The 17,864-nt window shown below is 39.7% G+C and overlaps 1 protein-coding gene across 1 annotated transcript; it reads right to left on the bottom strand.

Annotated features, from left to right (window-relative positions):
- Positions 1 to 7,240, bottom strand: LOC126822124 (uncharacterized). Its single transcript, XM_050550899.2, has 6 exons — positions 7,081 to 7,240; positions 4,743 to 4,865; positions 3,887 to 4,146; positions 2,503 to 2,630; positions 1,219 to 1,398; positions 1 to 292 (listed from the first exon to the last, which is right to left on the bottom strand). The coding sequence occupies exons 1-6, from the start codon at positions 7,226 to 7,228 to the stop codon at positions 13 to 15; spliced, it is 1,119 nt and encodes a 372-aa protein (XP_050406856.1). The 5' UTR covers positions 7,229 to 7,240; the 3' UTR covers positions 1 to 12.
- Between the last annotated feature and the right edge of the window lie 10,624 nt (positions 7,241 to 17,864).

Below are 17,864 nucleotides of genomic sequence, written 5' to 3'. Positions count from 1 at the left end.
TTATACATGTAATTAACATTTATTAAGTATAACTGAGAAATCCACTGTTTCGGTACATTGTGTTTTCGCTGTATTGGTCTTACTGCACCAGTTGTCGGTCACACCACCACAGAAAGCTTCAATACAACCGTTCATCATCCCTAGAATCTCTCCTCGTCCATAGGCCTGGACAAAACATTCTCCAATATCATTGTGACTAAAAGGAGCTCCGCAAAATTTCAACGCTTCGGATTTCTTGTCCGGACTACAGTCTTTGAATACACGGTCGAGGTCCTTGCATTGCGGGTTTTCACTGAAAAAAAAAGGGACATGATAATAATTTTAGTGGGGGATCTAACTTCTAAATAACTGTATGAAATATCTATTGCTCACTCTGTTTCTATGACCCCGGTTGTACGTGACAAGGAGTAGGGTCGCCTGTGCAACCTCGTGGGTTTTCTCCGGGTCCTCCGGTTTCCTCCCACTGCTAAAGAACCCTACGCGCAAGCGAATTATGGAAATAAAATTGAACCATATGTTAGTCCCGAAATGACCTAGTTTGTGTCGAGTGGACGTTAAACCCCATTTCTCTCTCTGATTAAAATACAGATATATATTTCGTTTCGTTTTTTGTTTTTTTAATACTTTCGATGAAGAATGTGTAGAGTTTTCAGTGCAAAGTTGTCCTTGTTTGAAGAACATCGGATAAACTAGAAAGAAAAACAGCTTCAAACATTCTTCAAATATGTCGAGTCGTTCGGGTGAGACGAAAAACCAAGGTCCCGTGTACACATTGGCGTGCACGTAAAAGATTGGAATTCGATATAAGAGTAGGCCGTAGTGCCGCTGTCCGAGCAAAGTTTCCCTCATAGCACACTGTATGGTGTATGCCCGCCTACATTATCCAAGTTTGAAGCAGAACAGAAGGACGTTAAACTCCATTTCATTTCATTTCATTTAAAATGCGTCGTCATGGTCAACGCCGTTGGTAATCAGGGAACTTGAAAGTAGTTCCAATGGCGGACTTCGTCATAGTCCCGGCTAGATGTAGGGTACTTGGATCTCCTGGGGTTTGCCGAGTGCGATGAATGATTTATTAAAGAAATGTGACGTCAACTACCGTGTGACGTCATGATGTAATTGAAATTTGCATAGAAATCTGTATATTGTAGAGTTAAATAATTTTTTTCTGTTTGTGTTTTCACGGAACTAAATTAATGGAAACATTACAAAACTTACTCGTTTTCTGGATCTAAATTTTGCACTGTTCCAACCAGTGAAAATTCACTGAGCGTCATACCAGCCGCTTGAGCCATTGTTCGGTAGGTCGTTTGAGGGTCACCACAATCGCCGCAGATAGTATTTCTGACATATTGGGAGTTTTTAGGTGCTTCTATAGTAAGGGATGAATCGGCGCTCCTGAAAATAAATCAAAACATCTAATGCAGGAACACTGCTCAACAACACATATACAGAACAAACAACATAGGATACGGTCAACAGGTGCTACGTGGGGTGTCCCAAACGTTTCCTGTCGCACCATGAACGCATCACGCAAACTCAACCAATCTGCGATAGGGGTAACAAACGCACGAACAACGGATCGCACAAACTCAACCAATCTATATACAACGAGAGGTGTCCCAAACCTTTCCAATCGCACCATGAACGGATCGCTTAAACTCAACCAATGTGCTACAAATTCGGTGTACTGTGACATAACGTATATAGCTGTCAATCAACATGACCTTATTTGGACAAAAAAACAAATTTCTAAAAATGTGCTCACGATGATATAGTCTCTATCATCCAGAAAAAAATATTCTACGTTGAAGACTAGGAGGTTCTGGGTGGCCGAGACTAATGATGATATGGCACAAACATTAGTTGACAATCCTCCGTCGTATAGTACAGTCAAGCAGCGGTGTGCCCTGGGTTCACGATGTCGGTCGCCAAAGTCGCAGTTTGCGATAAAAATAGTAAAGTGGCGATTAAAATTTGATTTTGGCGAGAAGGTTTTGGGATATTGGGGATTCTTTTTGGGAACTGAAGGAAAAAAATCTTATAATTGTTAAATCCTAGATTATCCGTTACATCGAGTTTCAATCGGGGTGGGGGGGTGTTTGATGGCCGATTGGTTAGCGCATGCGCGATGCATCATGCGGTCTGTCATTGAGTCAACTGGCGTGGTTTCGATTTTCCGGTTGTACATGACAAGGACTAGGGTAGTATGTCCTGCCTCTTGGGTTTTCTCCGGGTCCTCCGCGTTTCTGCCACTGCTAAAGACCCCTACGCACAAGCGAATTATTGAAATAAAATTGACCCATGTTAATCAAGAAATGACTTAGTTTGTGTCGAGTGGACGTTAAACCTTTCTCTCTTGATGCTGTTCTCGACACAATAATGCAGGACAGGCGAGTAAGAGTTCAGCATTCAGCTACTGCACTTGACATTAGCAAAACATCAGTGGAACGCATAACCCATGACGATAATAATAAATGTATCCATTTTTAAAAATATTACCTGTAACGTACGACGATACCAAATCCAGGTATTTCTAGAGTCCAATAATGAGCTGGGTCAGCATAACAATACAATCCAAAATCAGGAAAATTAGCTCGGACAGGCAATTTTACCTTTAATCCTTTATTCTACAAAACATCAAGCAAGAAATAAATTGAAAGGAAATGGGGTTTAACGTCCTACTGTTCTGCTCCTACTGGGCTAATGAAGACAGGCATACGCCATACAGTGTGCTATGAGGGAAATTTTGCCCGGGCAGCGACAATACGACTTACTCTTATATCTAATTCCAACTGTCAAGGGATCTATTACGTGCACACCCATGTATACACGGGACCTGAGATTTTTTCCCATCCGAGCGACTAGACAGCTGCCCTTGTCAGGCCATCCGTCCTGCACCACAGACAAGTGGAAACTACGTCGGAAAATCTGGATGAACGTTCTCGGCCAATGCAGAGATCGAACACGCGACCTCCAGACTAGCGAGCAAGCGTCTTACCCACTTAGCCACCATGGCTAACATCAAGCCAGAGATTGTTTTGGTTTTTTAAAACTATATTTAATTTGTTAGAATATAGATAATTGCAGGTACGGAATTAAATACGCTCTTTTACAAAACATCAATCCAAAAGAATTGGATATGAAATAAAATGAGGAGGGTGGGTGGGTGTGATGTTACATCCTACTTTTCTACACTAACGGGGATAATGAGGTATAGGCCTCGTGTATTGTGCTATGAGATATAAACGCCATGTATTGTGCTATGAGATATAAACGCCATGTATTGTGCTATGAGGTATAAACGCCATGTATTGTGGTATGAGATATAAACGCCATGTATTGTGCTATGAGATTCAGACGCCATGTATTGTGCTATGAGATATAAACGCCATGTATTGTGCTATGAGATATAAACGCCATGTATTGTGCTATGAGGTACAGACGCCATGTATTGTGCTATGAGATATAAACGCCATGTATTGTGCTATGAGATATAAACGCCATGTATTGTGCTATGAGGTACAGACGCCATGTATTGTGCTATGAGATATAAACGCCATGTATTGTGCTATGAGATATAAACGCCATGTATTGTGCTATGAGGTACAGACGCCATGTATATTGTGCTATGAGGAAAGTTTTGCCTGGACGGTAGCTTTCTAGTCGCATCTGAACTAGAAGCTGATCCCCCGTCCTGCACTATCGACATGGGGAAACCACACTGGGAATCAAATGAGGTAATTTATCGGTCGGCATCGGGAACTCCTCGTTTATTAGCCAGTGCCTTACCCACTGAGATACCGCCAACTGTCATGACAACGAAACTGACAACTGCACTACGTGATGTCATCTGAAATTAGGAAATAAATGAAAACGGGCGTACCCAAAATCCATCTCTTCGGAAGAGGGCTGTTGCCATGGTTTCGCCTTTTGTAGCGATAAATGATAAGCCATCTTCAAATACAAAGCTGGGATAAGGTCGATCATTTCTTGACGATGCTGTGGCGGTAATCTTCACGTAGATTCCGTCTGGTGTTGTAAATTCTGTCAGAACGTGGTGGCAAGGCAACGGTGCTGACATCACACTCTGGGAGAAAGCTGTGACGTATGGATCACCATAGAGATAACAAACGCAACTCTTAGCTAAAATTTTGAAAAAGGCATGTTAAAATATATTTTCAAAAAGATGTTTAGCTTAAATTATTGATGTCAACAAGGTGTTCAGTCCGACACTTGCTCATGCGAGTCCCAATACATACCAAGTTTGCACTGTCTGTCTACAGTTAGACAGACACTTAACTAGTTGGTCGACATTTTAATTCATAAATCAATGATTTTAGTAGTAAACACTAAGTATACTTCCACATTTTTTGAGAGGTATTTTATCCCATTTACATTTAATACATTTTCCGACGTGGTTTCCCCTTGTCAGTGGTGCAGAACGGAGGGCCTGACAAGGACAGCTGTCTAGTCCTTCGGATGAGACGAAAAAGCGAGGTTCCGTGTATACATTAGAATGTACGTAAACGATCCCTTGGCAGTTGGAATTCGATATAAGAGTAGGCGATAGTGCCGCTGCCCGGGCAAAATTTCCCTCATAGCACACTGTATGGCGTATGCCCGTCTTCATTAGCCCAGGTTAGGAGAAGAACAGTAGGACGCTAAACCCCATTTCATTTCATTTCATTTCTGTGTATAGAATGGGTCCAAAATTAATATTTAACATAACGAAAACATACCAGCATCGACGCATCCAAATCGTCCATTTCCAACCATTCCGTCTTTACATTTACACGTGTTCGTATCGGAAATACACGTGACGTCATTATTATCCAGACAGACGACACCACCACATTGTTTCCCTGTGAAATTATTAAAATTTAAAATTATGAACATAGGGCAACGTTTTAATCTGGATTTGTAGACCCGGGTTTGATTTTAGCGCTATAAAGTCCCTGTAATTCCATCGATCTGATTAAAACATAGATCCTATCTCGTTTCGTTTTACTTGTCTTTATTACACTAGGATCTGCAAGAGTTATTACATAACCCGCATTCTGGATGATGTGGGGAATTAGCCAATGAAACGGCCTGTTACGGCGAGTTTTGGGCGTAAGGTTCACGGAACTGGAGGTAACCACTAGAAACATCAACACTGATTGGTTAATCAAATGCCTGACGTCATAGGGTCAAAAGTCGCTCGTATGACCTCTGACGCGACCTTCCACTACAACCGACCAGATCTTCATGTAGTGTAGGCGATCGAAAGTATCAAAAAACGAAACGAAATATAGATCTTCTTTTTAATCAGATTGTAATTCCATCGATCTCTGGTGCTGCCTAGGTAACCAAATTGATGAGCCTGTAAAAAATCCCCTCGGTATTTCAAAGTTAGGATGAATTAATAATTCCATCGATCAATGTTCCCTATATAACAAGACACCTGCTATCTGTATTTACCGTGAACTAAATTGCTGAGCCTGTTTAAAGTTCGATTGAGTCCATGCTTGGAGATTATCTAGCCCTGGTATTTTGATTTTGATTTCTAATAATCAGTGGATTAATTGTAGCTATAAGAAGAAATTTGAAATTTATCTCTTAGTTAGACCTTACAGTCTGTTCTAGGGCAAAATGAGACTGTTCTTAACTCTAAATCAAAATAGAAAACAGGCAATATTGTTAGTTTTTGGATTTTTTCAGTGAATATGGCTCTAGCTCATTAATCAAACGATTCAAGTTTTGCTCGAGAAGGTTCCTCGATATTTTTCAGTTTGGTTCCCCCTTGTCAGTAGTACAAGTCGTAGGGCATGGCATAGAAAAGTGTCTAGTTGTCCGAAAGAGACTAAAAACGGAGGTCTTTTGTACACCATTGGCAACACGTTTACGATCATCCAACAGTTGGAAGCCGAAATAAAAGTAGGCCTTAGTTGTTCGTGTACACCACACACCATTGGTAACACGTTCACGATCCCCCAACAGTTGGAAACTGAAATAAGAGTAGGCCGTAGTGCCGTTGTCCGGGTAAACTTTTGCTCATAGTGTAAACTCCATGTCATATTCCGGTCTCTATTATCCCGGTTGGTGCAGAAAAGTAAGACGTAAAACTCCATTTCATTTTAACAACTTGGGTAGACTAGTTGTTGTTTTGTTGAAGTCACCAAACACAATTTTGATATCTTGGGAAAATCATGCACGTAAAGTTATCATATGTAGACATGTTGTTGTTTTGTTGAAGTCATCAAGCACAATTTTGATATTATGCATGCGTAAAGTTGATTACCACATGTAGAGTGTATCTCAAGAATCACTCGAAATTCATTTACTGGTTTTCATTAAAGTCGCTGTGATTTTGAATCCCTTACAAACTAAATTACAATATTGTGATAGTTGAATGTCTGATAGGAATATCAATCCCAACTACAATATTGTTACAGTTGAATCTTTAATATCAATTCAAACTACAATATAGTTACAGTTGAATGTCTTATTGGAATATAACTCCAAACTACAATATAGTTACAGTTGAATGTCTGATAGAAATATCAGTCAAAAATGTATCTTTTCAGCATTTACAAAGTTATGATAAATTGAAGTTTGTCACATTCGGCATCAACTGCACATGATATATAGAATATAGTCAAAACAATCCAGCATCACCTGGAATTGTGGCTGAAAAAGTTTAATCCGGTTGTTAATCCGAGTGAATCCAAGTAGGGAGAATAACTACCACTGTTATTCTAGCTTCCATTTTTAAATTAAATTATCTAGACCCGCGTCTCTTGATTAACACAGTCGGACGTTAAACCCTATATCATATCATTTCAAATAATCAAGCTGAGGAAAACCGTGGTAAATGACGCACAGATACTTTAAAGCATTTTGAAAATGAAAACAACGAAAAGATAAGATGTAATTCCTTTACCGGGTATCTGACCATACTCGCCCTGGATCAAAAATAAAATGATCAAGGCTAATCGTGGAAAATGAAATATTTTCCGAAAATAGCAAATGACGCACAGATACTTTAAAACATTTAAAAAAAAAAACAAACAAAAAAATAAGTTGTAATGCCTTTACCGGGAATCTGACCAAACGCGCCCTGGATCAAAACAAAAATTATCAAAGCTAACATCGTTGTGGTTCTGTCTTGTCTCCTACTTGACGAGAAAATCCCTAAAACTGTCGAACAGAGGCGGGTTTTGGTCAAATTTATATGCCGTTGCATAGCTGTCTAGTCCAGCTGGGCATTTCTTTTCTATATACAATGCTGGCCACAATGGTTGATATATTGTTCAGCATCGATTAGAAAGTATATTAATAAACAAAGTACAATCCCGCTTTCATTGACGTGTTATATTATAAATCAAACCCTCTTAATAAATAAATATAAACAAACAATTTATATTGATTTAAATAATATTTTATTCATTAAATTCACAGAATTTATTTAATAGTGGGTGGGTGGCCGAATGATTAACCACATCGACAAATGATTTTTAATTTATCTCCGTATTAAATTTGATGTAACTGAATCACATTTACTTAAAACGACAATACGCTTAATTATGTGTAGTTTAATGGTCGAGTGCGAGATATTAAGTAATAATGATATAGTAAAAGTGCGATAGCACGAGGGCTATATCTATATATACTCTTCAGAAACAATACAAATCTGTGGAAATGCACTGCTGTTTTTATTAGAGATAACCAGTGTATGTTAATAACAGGCCAATTGCTTACACATGAACATAAACAGTTCATATGGGCGGCTTATCTGAAGGCCCCATTTCACTCGCAAAGAGATACACTGTTAAAAGTGAAAACGGACGTTTTTGATTTTTGTATTAATATTGGGTAATTGCTCCACCAATCCTCAGACATTCAGCAATTCGTCATGGCATGCTCCTAATCAACCGTCCAATCACGATTTGGGACAATCTGAAACACTCCTCTTGCAGTGCCACGGACAATTCTTGCAGTGTTATCAGTTGACGTTGACGTTGACGTACACGTCTCTCGGTCAAATTAAACGTGGCAAAGATACGCTAAACAGTAAGTCTTATGCAAGAACCGATAGGAAAGCAAACATGGATAGGATAAACTATCAAACGGAAGTTTTCATCAACCCTTCCTTGAAGTGTCAAATTTGACAATGAACCCCTCCCACGTGTATGGCGCTATTGTGTGTCGCATGTGCAGCTCAGTGGTTCTGTTGGGGCGATAAGTTCTTCATCTGTGAACATACTCTCAAAGCATGTCTTAATGTCCATGACTATTTATCATATCACAACCTGCATAGGTATTTGCATTTCAATATCCACTATTTTTTTGGAAGAGTATATTACGCAATGTCTTGCACGAGAACATTAAACAACTTAAAATACAAACACTATCCAGCACGTGCATTTCAATGAAATACGTCACGCGGGTCCACTATTGCAACTAGTATAAATAATGAATGTACGCTTGGCACGCCAACATCAAAGGATGGCCTTACATCTGTATTTTAAGACAGGTTAAGCTGTTTTTAATAAAATACCTTCGAATAATATCCACTTTTTACGCCGCAATGACGTGAGAAGCGTCTCTTGGTAACCAGGTGACTGTTCGCATTACATCGAGATAGGGGTTTTCTAATTGTTCAGACTTTTCACAATCTGATTAAAACACAGATCCTATTTCGTTTCGTTTTTTATAGTTCACAATTTCGCTTTACTTGTCTTTACTACACTAGGATCTGGAAGAGTTGTTATCATTTTTGTATGCTTGATAACGACTTGTGAAATCTTGTTGAAACTTTGCAGTGAAATAAACCATAGTAATTGTTATTCTATAAATAATGTGTTATTTGAATAGTTGTTATCATTGACGTGTTCTGAATAGTGTGAGGTAGTGAGGTATTAGCCAATGAAACGGCCTGTTACGGCGAGCTTTAGACGTGTTTTGCACGGAACTGTGGGTAATCAACTAGTAACATCAATGCTGATTGGTTAATCAAATGTCTGACGTCATAGGGCCAAAAGCTGCTCGTATGACCTCTGACGCAACCTATCACTACAACCGGTCAGATCTTCATGTAGTGTAGGCCATCGAAAGTATAAAAAAAAACGAAACGAAATATAGATCTGTATTTTACTCAGATTGGTTCCAGACGTCATCCGGAAAGTCAAATATTGGACGAATACAAGATTTATATAGTACCTCGACAATTTTACGTTTTAATCTCAATCTTCATTTTATGATCAGTAGTGGAATACCGCGTTTTATCAGTGAAATAAAAGTGTTATTCCACTGGCTAGTTGTTTTTACCTAAAATGATTGTAAAATCATAAAATAAATAGAACATTTGTCGTTTTGTCGTAAATAACATATTTTATTTCATCTCTAAGCAAGAAAACTACGCATTCGTGAAAATATGAGTTTTCTTGCTTCTCGATGAAAAAAAATATGTTATTCACTCTAAAACGACAAATATCCTCTATGTATTCAAGAGACCGGAAACAGTTTACCATGTGTATCCCAAATAGCTCGGTTATTGGAGAAGACACCCCAAAGTTAAGGCTAGAATCATCTGTTATATCATAGTTGTTATATGAAGCATCGAATATTGACGCAAAATGAAATGAAATGGGGTTTAACGTCCTACTGTTCTGCTCCTATACTGGGCTATACTGGGCATACGTCATACAGTGCGCTAAGAGAGACATTTTTCCAGGGAAGCGGCACTATAGCCTACTCTTATATCGAATTTCGGGGGTTGGATGGCTGAATTGTTAACACGTGCTGTATCATAAAGTCTGTCATTGAGTCAGCTGGCGTGGTTTCGAATCCCCGGTTGTACGTGACAAGGAATAGGGTCGCCTGTCCAACTTTGTCGGTTTTCTCCGGGTCCTCCGGTTTCCTCCCACTGCTAAAGACCCCTATGCGCAAGCGAATTATGGACGTTAACCCCCATTTCTCTCTCTATATATATATCGAATTTCAACTGCCAATAGATCTATTACCTACACGCCAATGTATAGACGGTACCTCGGTTTTTCGTAATATCCGAACGACTAGACAGCTGTCACGTGATCTTTAGTTCCCCCTTAGTTTGATTTGCCTCTTTCTTTGTGGTTCCTTGTATTAAAAGTTTATTTAAATTTTCTAAAAATTAATTGTATCGCATTGTTTAATCAATTTTATATAATTAACCTTAATCATTTTTTATTATTTTTATTTTACAAAAAAGAAAGGCAGTCTAATATTTCATAAATCCTTTCAAACAAAATTTACAGGGAATGTGAACTTGTTCAGTCTGATTAAAATACAGATCTATATTTCGTTTCGTTTTTTTTTTTTTTTTATTTTTTCGATGACCTACACTACATGAAGATCTGATAAGTTGTTTTGGGAGATCGCGTCAGGGGTCATACGAACGGCTTTTGGCCCCATGACGTCAGCCATTTGATTAACAAATCAGCATTGATGTTTCTAGTAGATTGCCCACAGCTCCGTGCACCTCACGCCAAAAGCTCGCTGTAACAGAGCTCACATCATCCAGAACACGTCAATGATAACAACTCTTCCAGACCCTAGTGTAGTAAAGACAAGTAAAACGAAATTTTGAACTATAAAAAACGAAACGAAATAAGATCTGTGTTTTAACCAGATTGGAACTTGTTGCAAATCATAACACAACATAAGTGAAATTTGTCTGAAATCAATGAAAACTAATAATGTCTGTATCATTCAATACAGAGGAATGCCATATCCATGCACTTAATCTTTCATTAAATTAATTTTGTTTTTATTTGACAGGCTGATTGCTATAAAAGTCTGTACTATAGTGACTGACAAATCGATCCCTTTTAATATCATGCTGGTGTTTATTTATGAATAATATAATTTGAATAATATCAGATTTACCAGACAAAGCACTTCGCTTGGTCGATTGTTGTTTAGTGCATAAATCGACATCGTTGGTCAAAACAATATTGTATGGTGGCTGATTGGTATCATGTCGTGATGTCGTGGTGTCGCCCTTCATAAGGCGACAACCCGACAACCCGACATCACGACATCACGACATTATAACCCGACACCACGACAACCCGACAACACGACATCACGACATTTTTAACAAGAATGTCGTAATTTCGCGTAAAAATGTCGTATTGTAGCGTAAAAATGTCGTGATGTCGAGTTGTCGTGGTGTCGGGTTATAATGTCGTGATGTCGGGTTGTCGCCTTACGAAGGGCGACACCACGACATCACGACATGATACCAATCAGTCACCATACAATATTGTGAGGGTGATATCGGAGACAGGTTGTTATATTTTATTAGGCTTGGTGCACGCACAGGTGTCATATGTAGGGGGGATCCTACTGGGAGTGCGCCCCTATCTGCAAGCCACATACGCTCACACCAGGGATCGGAATTGCAAGTCATGAAGCAGTGCCGGTGTTTTAAAGTCATGAAGCAGTGCCGGTCTTTCGAAGTAAATATACTCGCTAATAACGTGTCCTTACAATATTAGATAGGGATCTCCCGTGTTGATAGGCTCTATTTTCAAATGTTATACAAGGATTAGGGCCTTTGCAAGAGCTAAATCTACCTTTTGCAGGTCTTTCTTTAGGCCTGAAATGTTATATATACCCTTAATTAGACATTTATTAACATGACAAGACCATAATCAACTGTCGATGCCATTGGATGTCTTTGATTTTAAGTAGATTAGAACGTTTCAGCCATTTAATGATTTAATCTTAATGTGGTGAAGCGAAGCTAAGCTTCGAACAACCAGTACGGTGGTATCAATTAGTGCACACATCTTGTCAAGCCTTCAAAAGCTACTATTTTCGAATATACTCGCTTGGTTGTATCGAGCCGCGGTGGCTCGGCGAGTAAGACTCGCGCTCGCTAGCCTAGAGGCTTTGGGTTCGCTCCCGGTGTTGACCGAGAAAGTTCCTCGGATTATTCAGTGTGGCCTTCCTTTGTCGAGTGGAACGAGAAACCAAGGTCCCGTGTACACATTGGCGTGCACGTAAAAGATCCCTTGACAGATGAATTCGATATAAGAGTAGGCCATAGCGCCACTGTCTGGGCAAATTTCTCTCACAGCACATTGAATTGCGTTTGTCCGTCTTGAAATGCCCAGTCGGTGCAGATCAATAAGATGTAAACCTACATTTCATTTCAATTCAATTTCCTAACACCTGTCAATATGAAATGGGTTTTAACATCCTGCTTTTCTGTGCCAAGGCGAGAGAGAGAGAGAGAGAGAGAGAGAGAAAGAGAGGGAGAGAGAGGAGGGGTTGAGAGAGAGACAGGGAGAGAGAGAGGGTTTAACATCCACTCGACACAAACTAGGTAATTTCGGATTATGGTTCAATTTTATTTCGATAATTCGTTTGCGCGTAAGGGTCTTCTTTAGCAATGGGAGGGAATCGGAGGACCCGGAGAAAATCACCGAGGTTTGGCAGGCGACCCTACGTACAACCGGGGAATCACACGGTTGACTCAATGACAGACATTATGATACAACGCCCCTAAAATTAAAAAAAAGACGAACATATGCGCTATGGCGATTTTAAACGGTCAGAGGATTTTTAATATGCCGTCAACGATATACACAATCTGATTACAATACAGATCTATATTTCGTTTCGTTTTTTTATACTTCCGATGGCCTACACTAAATGAAGATATAACCGGTTGCCATAGGCGTGGGAGCCGGGGGGGGGGGGCAATGAAAAATTCGACGACCTTTTTTTTCTATTAACGTTTCGGGAAAAAATATAACTAACTTATTTCTATGAAATCCACACTGCCCGAAAAGTATTTTCTCGTCTTTTTCTTGTCCACTGCATGCCCGAAAATATGCCCGAAGCTCTCTTATGATATGTATGCCCGACAAAACAGTATTGATTTCGGGCAATTTTCTCTTATGCCCCCCTGAATTACTTTGAGCTCTTACGCCTATGCCGGTTGTAGTGAAAGTTCACACAGCGGCTTTTAACTCAATCACGGCAGACATTTAATTATTAATGATTAACCAATCATTTTCCGTGCACCTCACGCCAAAAATTCGCCCTAACAGATCGTTTCATTGGCTAATAACTCAACGCGGGTTATATAACAACTCCTCCACTCGGCAAACTTTAGCAGATTCAAGTACCCTACATGTAACGGAATCTGCCGAGGTTTGCCGACTGACAACTCCTTCAGATCCTAGTGTAGTAAAGACAAGTAAAACGAAATTTTGAACAATAAAAAAAGAAACGAAATAAGATCTGTGTTTTAATCGTATTGTGATATACACGACGTTGACACCTCTGTGTTACGTCACGGCAGAACGATACAATCTCCCTTATTTGGTAACCGTTGCCTTTCTCGATAATTCAGTTGACTTTTTCATTTATTTTTATCCGTGTCACAAAAACTAAAAAGCATAGAAACTCGTGTAAAATATAACAGCTGGTTATTGGTTAGATTTAGTATAGTATTTGGATTAATACATAGGTATGTGGTTACTTATATTGTTAATATATTGAACAGTTTATGACGTATTTATATATACTTAGTGCTAAATGATAAGGCCAGCTCAATTTTATGTCATGGTCACGAGATGTAAATAGGGTAAAGCTAATATCAACCCTAACTCTAACCCTGAACCTAGCCCCAATGCTTACGATAACCCTAACCTACAATCTCGCCAACAATCACGTGCCCTATAAGCCTTATTTACATTTCAGCGACCTTGACAAAACTAATTGAGTTGGCCTTAACAAATAGATTTAGTCGGAAATGAGGTTTCGAAATCGACCACTTCCTCTTGTGAACGAGCGTACTGGACACTGAAAACTGACTGAAATTGTTTTCTAGAGTATGCCGTGGTGTTTCTAGGTTATGCACAAATTTTACCAATTCCTCAAAGGCGACTAAAGGCTGAAACTCTATTTCTGAATGTAGGGCTTTATGACTTTAACATGAGTCTGACCGGGATTACTAATCACCCCATCTGTTAACATTCTAGGTGGGCGCGATGATAACATACCCAAAACTAAGTCAAATTTGTTTCTATAGAAATTTTAAAGACAAAAAAATATTGAATCTGAGGGAATTCCAATTAGCATAAATCCAATCTGATTAAAACGCAGATCCTATTTCGTTTCGTATTTTATATTTCAAAATTTCGTTTTACTTGTTTTACGAAATTATAAAAAAAACGAAACGAAATATTATAGTTCTGTATTTTAATCAAATTGACGTAAATCACAGCTTGGTGTGTTTAGTGATTTCATAAAGACATCTTGAATAGTTTAGGAGATATACTCTCGAAACATTTTCTGTCGTGGTTTCCCCTTGTCAGTGATGCAGGACGGAGGGCCTGACAAGGACAGCTGTCTAGTCGTTCGGATGGGACGAAAAACCGAGGTCCCGTATGGCGTATGCCCGTCTTCATTAGCCCAGGTTAGGAGCAGAACAGTGGAACGTTAAACCCCATTTCATTTCATTTCATTTACTCTCGAAACAAAACCCGGAAGGACGGACGGACGGACGGACGGGTCCATTTCAATATCCATCTAACAACCCAGCAGTAATCCGACTGAATCCAAGTCGAGGGATTATCTACCGTGGATTTTTTGTAACACTGGAATGTGGTTTAACGTCCTACTTTTCTCTACCGACTCGGCTAATGCAGATGGACATGCTCCATGAAGTGTGCTTTGAGGGAATTTTTCCCGGGCAGTGGCGCTACGATCTAGTATCGAATTCCAACTGTAAAGAGGTGGAAATGGGTTTTAACGTCCATTCGACACAGCCTTGGTCATTTTGGGAATAACATATGTTTCAATTTTATTTAAACAATTCGCTTGTGCGTGGAGGTTTTTAACAGTGGGAGGGAACTGGGGTACCCGGAGAAAACACACGAGGTTGGACAGACGAGCATACTGCTTGTCATATACAAGCGGGGAATCGAAACCACACCACTTGACTCAATGACAGACTGTGTGATCTTGTGCACACGCTAACCATTTAACCACGCAACACCACCCAATACCACTCACTCAAGAAGGTTAAATCTATTTAATAAGGTCAACTTCAAGTTTGGCCAAAGGTCATGAGATGTAAACAGGGCTAGCGCTAATCCCAACCCTAACCCTAACCCTGGACCTAGCCCTAACTTAACCTCTCCCCCAAATTCTTAAACCTAACCATCTCGCCAACAATCACGTGCCTTAACCTTATTTACATCTCAGCGACCTTGACGAAAATTGAGCTGGCCTTAACAGATAGATCTAGCTCACCCAAGATCGAACAATATTCGTGTAACGTGGGTGTCTATTTTAAACTTTTTAACTTATATCAAAACCAAATAAATTTCCAATTTCACACCACGTGGTTTTATTGATAATTTGCAAGCTGTTCCGGTTCTATTCGATTTTTTTTTATTTTTAAAAGCCAGTAGGCCTCCAATTCTATTATAATATATTTTCTTTTCAAGAAAACTACATTGATTTAAAGGGCTTATAATTTTATGTAGGTAAACAGTAAACAATATATATTCTTGGAGAGAGAGAGAGGGGGGGGGGAGAGATCGTGGACTCAATTAGAGACGATAGGGACGAATCGCACGACAGTGGGAACCTAGCATAAAGCAATGCAAGAAATGAAAACAACCATAAATTGTTTCAATAGTAATTGAACTGGAATATACAAGACACAATTCTATGGAATATGGTTATTACGGAGCCATATTTCGACTAACCACGGGAGTCTGACCTTCTATCCGTATAATATGCATACACCATGCCTAACCAGACAATCTATTATACTAATATTTGTGACTGTCGTTTGTCTGTCTGTTTGTCTGTTTGTCTGTCTGTTCGGGGTTGGCGGCTACACTAGGTCTGCCCCGAGTCTGAAATTTGGGGAATAGGGGTAGCTCGGACCGGGAAGTAACATAGGCCAGGTGGCGTTAGTCTATCACTTCCGGTTTCGGGGTTATGACCCCCGAGCGAAGCCGGGCATTCTTCTAGTATATAATAAAAAACAATATTGTCTGGTTGGGCATGGTGTATTGCATATTATACGGATAGAGGGTCAGACTCCCGTGGACTAACATAGAATCCTAGACGAAACTTCGTTCATAGAGAGGTTTAACGTCTACTCGACATAAACTAGGTAATTTCGAGACTAACATATGGTTCAATTTTATTTCAATAATTCGCTTGCGCGTAGGGGTCTTTAGCAGTGGGAGGAAACAGGAGGACCCGGAGAAAACCCACGAGGTTGGACAGGCGACCCTACTTCTTGTCACGTACAACCGGGGAATCGACACCACGCCAGTTGACTCAATGACAGACGTTACAATACAACGCGCCCGTGCTAACCATTCGCCCACCCAACCCCCCTTTTCTTGAAGAAATATCTTTATAAATGCTTCGGTTGATAAATAGAATGTGTTTTATTTAACGTCCTATTTCTTAGTTCCATCCGGGATAATGAAGACAGGCATACAATACAATGAGGTGAATTTTGCCAGGGCAGTGGTCAGCGGTAATCCGATTGAATCCAAGTCGAGAGGTTATCTGACATGGATATTTTGTATCACTGAAATGAAATGGGGTTTAACGTCTTACTGTTCTGTGATAATGGCGAGTGGGGGGGCTAGGGGGGGGGGGGGCTATAAGGACCTAGGATGCCTATAAGGACCTAGGATGGAAGCCCCCCCCCCCCCAATCAAGAATTGCTTCCGCCGGCCCTGGTATACGCCTAACAGTGCTATGAGGCAAACTTTGCCCAGTGGCACTACGTCCTACTCTTATATCGAATTCCAACTGTTAAGGGATCTTTTACGTGCACGCCAATGTGTACACGGGGCCTCGGTATTTCGTTCCATCCGAAGAAGGCTGTCATAAGCTACCTTAAATCGATGTTCTCCACAACAATCTAAATGCAAGGAAAACAAAATGAAATGAAATGGGGTTTAACGCCTTTCTGTTCTGCTTCGTCTGTGCTAATAAAGACGGACATCACAATGCAGTGTGCAATAAGGGACATTTTGCCCGGGCAGCGGCATTACGGCCTACTCTTATATCGATTATTATGGTTTTTGGCTGTCTTCATAAGTCATGTGTCGCAACAAAGTTAAAGTTAAATTGTCTATAGATAGTCACAGGGTCGGATTTATCTACTTATGGGCCCTTTATAGACCAAATTCATCAGTGGGCCCTTAAATTTATATACTTTATGGTTTTGTATATATTATGTAGGCCTAATGAAATACCCTATGTACACACCAAACCGGTTTATACACTGGCACGCTGCGCGACAAATTAGCTTCAATGGACTAGTCGTTCGGGTGGGACGAAAAACCGACGTGCCTTGTACACATTGGTGTGCATGTAAAAGAACCATTGACAGTTGGAATTCTATATATTTTACATTTTATTTCAAATTTATATATTCTTTAACATTTCCTAATGATTTCGCATTAATTTTGGTATGTGTGAAATAGCTATATTTAACGCCCCTTTCCACAGAAATAGGTAATGGCGTACGCGGAATATTTGGTTAGTGGAGATCTGGAAGTTTCCTCGGTGGTCCTCCTCTGAGAAAATTGTGAAAAATCAATGGTGATTTGTGGCGCATATCTGGAATCGATTATAAATTGAAATTCACCTATTACGAAGGTACTATAGAGAATTAAACTTTGAAAGAAATGAATGTCGAAGTGATTTCGCAGATTCGCGGACAATATTTTGTGAGCCAGTCCATTTTTTTTGTACATGTGTGGTCAAAGGGAAACAACTACAGTATTTTTCCGGGCTCGAAGTATAAGGGAAGTAACTCTCCTAATCACTTATTT

This window comes from Patella vulgata, chromosome 5, assembly GCF_932274485.2.
Source record: "Patella vulgata chromosome 5, xgPatVulg1.2, whole genome shotgun sequence".
Classification (NCBI taxonomy): domain Eukaryota; kingdom Metazoa; phylum Mollusca; class Gastropoda; family Patellidae; genus Patella; species Patella vulgata.
The sequence above is the reverse complement of the archived record's forward strand: the minus strand, read 5'-3'. Positions and strand labels throughout refer to the sequence as shown.

Excerpts from the sequence above, each read along its gene's own strand:
- LOC126822124 (XM_050550899.2), bottom strand. The coding sequence starts at position 7,228 with ATGCAACGGCATATAAATTTGACCAAAACCCGCCTCTGTTCGACAGTT. Across the intron at positions 1,399-2,502 it reads GGTATCGTCGTACGTTACAG|GAGCGCCGATTCATCCCTTA; the intron begins GTAATATTTTTA and ends ATTTATTTTCAG. Across the intron at positions 293-1,218 it reads AATTTAGATCCAGAAAACGA|TGAAAACCCGCAATGCAAGG; the intron begins GTAAGTTTTGTA and ends TTTTTTTTTCAG.